Source organism: Hemitrygon akajei, chromosome 22 (genome assembly GCF_048418815.1).
Source record: "Hemitrygon akajei chromosome 22, sHemAka1.3, whole genome shotgun sequence".
Taxonomy (NCBI): domain Eukaryota; kingdom Metazoa; phylum Chordata; class Chondrichthyes; order Myliobatiformes; family Dasyatidae; genus Hemitrygon; species Hemitrygon akajei.
This window is the reverse complement of record NC_133145.1, coordinates 41,010,263-41,016,262: the sequence shown is the minus strand read 5'-3', so window position 1 is coordinate 41,016,262 and position 6,000 is coordinate 41,010,263. Positions and strand designations below refer to the sequence as shown.

Sequence of the window (6,000 nt, the reverse complement as noted above, 5' to 3'; positions counted from 1 at the left end):
AATTCCCATGAGTGCCAAAATTCACCATGAATTTTTAAAGTCATAGGAACAAATTAACAAAAAGTGATTCAAGAAATTTTATGTGGTTAGCCTATATCTACAATTCACCATTTTTGAGAAAAGTTAATGGAACTAACCAGTACTCTAAATGAATGTTTTCCAGTTGGTAGAAACTTAGGACAGGTTTTTAGATTTTTCAAAAATCTGTATGTCAATGCAATAATTAAAATATTTAACTATTCAATACTTACTATAAGAGCTGCTCTAAACAGATTAATAATACATGATTATCAGATATCCATGATATTATTAAACAAGAATTTTTAAATCAATACAAATGGCTGTCATTACACAAAGTGTATTGCTGTGTATTAGTAATTAAAGTGCACTAAAACTGCTTTTCAAAGAAAAAGTCCATTTAAATTATCAATAATACTAAAATCTTATAAAACAAACAATTATAATCATTCTGGTAGCTATGTTGCAGGGTAATTTAGCCCAGCCACGATATATACTGGCCAAGGGAAATGTACCAATAACTAGATGGTTATTAACCATAGAAAGCTATTCTACCCCAACCCCCCCCCCCCCATACCTAGGAAAAGTGGAAATTTGTTAAAAATTGTAGTTCAGTGACAGTCATTTGGTAACACAGGAGAGATTCTTCAACAATCTGTATTCTCCTGAAGATGAAGTGTTAATTTGTTAAAGCACTCAAGTCTTGTTGATGTTGAATGTAACTGAACAACCCTCTTTCTTTGATATGACGGAACAAAGCTTTCATTTCAATTATAAACATATCCATGGTTCCAATAGAAAAACATATTTACCACATAACTTAGAGAAGGGAAGGTTGGTGTTTAGCTCATTGTTGAATAGAATACCAAAATACTCAAAGCTGTAAGGTAAGATTTCCAAACTTTAAATTTTAGAACAAATCAGAGAACCCATTACAAGTTATTATGAATTTATTTACATTTTTAAAGTACACAAATACAGCTGCAATACAAATAGGTTACCAGTATTTTGTTACCATTACACGTTATACACAGACATTCTACAGAGGGGAAGCCAGCCACCTGAGATAACGATGGTCCATCCACACAAAAGAAAAATTGGAAGAGCCCGTTGTCTTGGAGGCACCACCAGTTAGGAAGAAAACATTGATTCTCATGGGAAACATTAATTTAACCACACACATTTATACAAAATTAAATGATGGGACTGCTGAAATGAAAGGAAGAATCTTAATGCAGCAATGCCAGCTTAGCTGTGCTCCTGTTTAACACGTCAGTGCGCATGCATAAATGGTAAGGCATTTCTTACTGTTCGCCAGATATCCTTTCATGCCGCCTCCCAAGAGGCCGAAGTGAAATACAAACGTGACTGTTACAAACGAAAAAAAGAACTGAACAAAGGAACCAAGCTGTGCATTTGATGAAGCGCACACCCATTCATGAGTTAGGCTCTACTTCCTCCATTCCTTCAGTGTGCCACCTGGAAGCTACACCAATGGCAAGAATGTTATAAAATTTCACTTTAGGCTGAAACCCAGTTAGCTTAATAAAAAACTGAGCTGGATTCACTATTGTCACGTATAAACATTAAAACAAAAATCAAGATACAAGTTTTGAAGCATGCGCACTGGAATGTAAAATTTCATCAGCCCCCTTTAAGCTAATGGCAGAATTCACATTTTTAACTGTACAAATCCTTCACAGCTTTTTAAAATACTTCTCTATGCCTAAATGATTAATGGAGATGCTATAAGTCCTTAGGACAAGTATTCCCGAGAACAAACTATGTACCAACACTAATCAGAAATTTAAAAAATAATTCACCAAAACACAGCTTTACCTTTACTTTTTAAAAAAAAAATCTTTATTCTTCCACATTTTCATTTTTAAGGTCACATTTTTTGATAAGCCTTGGCACTGCCTTTTTACTCCACACTGCTTCTGCCAGTTAAGTTGTCAGCCTCTTCCACAAGAGACTAAATGGCACTAATGATCATTCAGCTTTTTATGACAAAAATAAAATGTGGAAGTTAAAAGTGTGCAAACAAATCTAGATACTAAACCAAAAAACATTAATTGTTACAGTGTACTACCAAAAACATTTTAAACTCAAGTTTAATACAAAAGACTGGAAAAAGCTTTAAATAAAATCAGCTGCTTTTTAAATTCACAAACACTCACTGCCAACCCTATGTATTACAGGATTTTTCAAGTCAGTCAATTCCATTTCAGATTCTCAAACCTATAGAGCACCACAGACATAAAAGCAGGACGACATTCTACTTATCTACATAGATGCTGCTTTCAATTTTAGCAGGGTGATACAAAATATTTAAACCAGGTATAGGTCTACAGTTGTACAGTAGAGTAATAAAAGGCTACATAACGCCAATCATGGAAGGAGAAGGGATGGCGATATCTATTCTATTTGCGGTAAATTCTGTAAACCGTCTTTAGAGCCCCTGCTGTTGACAGTGGGAACAATCTTTTTAATTTGTATTTTATACTGCAGTCAGGCAAAAGGTCTCCTTGCGAAGATGTTCCTAAAAAAAACTTTTAAAGTTTCCTTCCTGCACTTTAAAGGTATCAAGAGCTTTTCTTTGTTGGTTGGCTTTGTAGGGGGTCATGAGTTTCAAGATTATAATGGGACATCAGCCATGCATTGTCCACCCTCCATGGTTGAGTCACTTTCATCGAGGAACAGCGGAGTGGATGCCGCTGGAAGTCACCCGGGCTGGGATCTATCCAAAGAAACAAACAGAAACTAAATTAATTCCTCATAAGCAGTAAGGTCCAATAGTTTTCCCCACAGTGGTACTGAGTAGCTATCAATATATATTGATTGGGAAATACAGAAAACAATGTGTGAAATAAAATACATAAAAAGCAGAATTTGAACTAAGTATCTGCTTTCCTCAACACTTTCTCCATGAAATGATTAGAGCCCAGCAGATATCCAAATTTTCATAGCACAAACAAAACATCAACTTCAAAAATATTTGGTACATATATTAAAGAGCTGGCAACTTCTGTGAGAGAATACAGGCTAGTTGGTATACTAGATGGTTTAGGAAACAAAAGGGTCAAGCCACCATAACCCGAATTTTTGTGGACATAACAAGAAAAAATTCTGATAATTCTGCAAATATTTGTACAAAAATTGTGAACAAATCCAGAGACCATAAAAATACAATTAAGGAATAAATTCACAGGAATGCCAGACAGTTGAATGAAGACAAACCTCTGGACCTGTAAACTATCTGTATTTCACTGTATAATCAGAAGTAGCGAAGAGTGAAAATCAAAAATGTCAAGTCCATTAGGGTTAATCTTAAAATGCAACAGTTGAACTGCCAAGTAATGGAAATTCTACAGAATCATAAAATCCCCATAAATAGACATGAACAATAAATGTTGACCTTGCCAGTGACATCTTGAACTCAAAAAAACATATTGAAATTGTAAGATTACAGGAAGCATGCATTTGCTGACCCTGGACCAGCACATATGGGCCTTGCCTATTAGGGCAGTTCAAAACAATACCAGACAGCTGCTCAAAAGCCTGGATAATTGACAAAGTAGCTCTACTTTATTTAAAAAAAACTAATTCCCTATTGATAAAGTTATCTTCCTAACTTACTTCAAAAATTTAACTGACAGATGAAATGTCATTTTTGGGTATTTTGTATGGCAATATGTATATCCCTTTTTGGGTCTATAGTACACTTAAGAGGTCTGTTTGTCGCAAGTACGGATTAAGTACCATTCAGATACAGAATATGGAATTCAGCTGAAATACCATCAATACCTTGACATTGAAATTACAAAATAAAATTTTGCTTCTTGAACTTCCATTGGAATTCTTCAAAGTATATTTTAAATATAAAGTTGACAATGGTAACACAGAAAAAGGTGTTTAAATACAGTACTAATCATTTCTTAGTTGTAAAAGCATGGAATTTCCAAATGAATTAAACATATATACATTTAAAATAAAGTTGTTTACAACTTTGTAATAATCACTTTGAACTTAACTTTGGGGATTTGCAGGCTTCACACACGTGCATGTAAAATATTCTATAGCAAAATCATTAACAGACTTAAAATATTCTTCAGCCTTGAAGCATGATGAACAGGTAAATGCAGATTTGCAGGAAAATGAATTGACATTTACCCCTTTACCTTGGATGAAAAGGTATTTCAGCCTTTAATGAATATTAACCATCTTCTGTAAGGTAATTTGTGACAACCATAACAATATAATGATCAGAAAATTTGAATCATTTTAATGAAAACTATACAAAACTGTGTCAAAATGATAGTTTACTGCAGGGGACAAACAACTGACTAATTTGCATTACTGCAAAGGGTTAAGGATTTCAGACTATTCATTAACGTTCATTTTATAACGATTAAATGATAGTCATGGTTTTAATTTTCTCCAGTATTTAAACTTTAGATGTACATTCATATTTAAATGTATTTTAGCAATGATTACACAAAATTCCAAATAGTCAAAATTTCACCGTCCTAAACTGGGATGGATGTCAAATTAAGAGTAATTTACAGATTTATGCACATCACTTGGTAGCTTGCAACTCAGTGTGCAATTGAACAGCTAATATTCATTTCAATACACTCCCAATACTGCAATGATAGTTATAAGCATTTATAAAAGTGAAAAAGAGCGGTCACTGTTTCGTGAAAGCTGCTTCTGTAGTATTGGTGAAGAGTTTACAAGGAAGAACTAAAGAGAAGTTAAAATTTAAATTAATGCATTCAAGAAACAGCTTTGGCTATTTCTCTGAAAGTCTGTATCAATACTCATTGCTACCACTTTTTTCTTTAATTAAAAAAAAAAGTAGTTGCTTTAAACTTTATGCAATCATTGATAATTAAAGAATGCTACCTTTAATTGTCCATTCACTTATGGAGCCAATGTAAATTAGCACAAAACCAGTGTAAATGTACACAGGAATTTTAGTTTAAATAACATCTCTCTCCCATCAAATTTGTTTTAAACACAAAAGTACAGCAACACTGCAACATTCTCTCATGCAGAAAGTTCAGTGTTGAACTATGCAGTGGATCAGAGCAGGACATTGTGCAACAAGACTTCACAAGCGGATCAAACCGGTCAAGCCAAAACTTTCAAAAGATCAAGTATCAGAAGTGGTCTGCATCAACTCAAACCGGATAATGCAAACGCCAAAATATTTGAGAAGCCACAGCGCAATTTGAGGGAGGGGTGCAAGATTACAAGCAGGTTAAAGAACTGCAGTGGTTAAGGTAAAGCACCAAGCAATAGTCAAAAAATCCACCTGATCTTCCATTTTTAGCATGGAGATGTTGAAATACTTTCAATGTCCATGCTTGAAGCTTTTCATAAACAGACCTGCAGTGTAAAAATGAAGCAGAAGATGCCCTACACCCTGACCCTTAAAAATGTTATTACTACTAATGTTACTTCAAAAGTGCATGCATATTTATAAACCCAAATGTCCAACAAATATAAATTTAGTTCTCAGCTTTGTTCATACTGGCAAACATTTAGAAAGACTGAAGCCACTGTCTGACATCCTTCACAAAAATCTGAATTCAGCTCAACTCCACCTCCTCTGACTGAACCAGATATAAAGACATGCTAAACAACTTGCTGGATAATCTATGCTCATCAATATCCCGTCATTTGTTTAAAAAGGCCAAGTTTGACCAGCCTTGCCATCTCACTGTATTATCACATGGAAGCAGCACAGAATGGATAGTTGCACATCTATCAACATCCAGTTGCCCAGAGCTAGTTTTGAAATCTTCTGAAATTGTTGGGAATTCTGAAACCATATTTAATATATAGCTTTACTGCAATAAGAGCTGAAGACTCCCAAGATAGTCAGTGTCTTCTTCCTTCATGGATCAAATACAAATTTGTATTGATCCACTGTTTAGTTGAGTGTGAACAAAGCACATACTCTACACATTTTTC

General features: G+C 34.3%; 1 protein-coding gene across 3 annotated transcripts in view; it reads right to left on the bottom strand.

Annotated features, from left to right (window-relative positions):
• Positions 1–950: 950 nt before the first annotated feature.
• Positions 951–6,000, bottom strand: part of LOC140714652 (casein kinase I) — a 49,075-nt gene continuing 44,025 nt past the window's right edge. For all 3 annotated transcript variants that reach the window (XM_073026073.1, XM_073026072.1, XM_073026071.1), the window contains one exon: positions 951–2,758. Coding sequence is in view for 1 of the 3 variants with exons in the window: in XM_073026071.1 (XP_072882172.1) it covers positions 2,708–2,758 (51 nt within the window). In the remaining 2 variants the exon portion in view is untranslated. The remainder of the gene's footprint in view (positions 2,759–6,000) is intronic.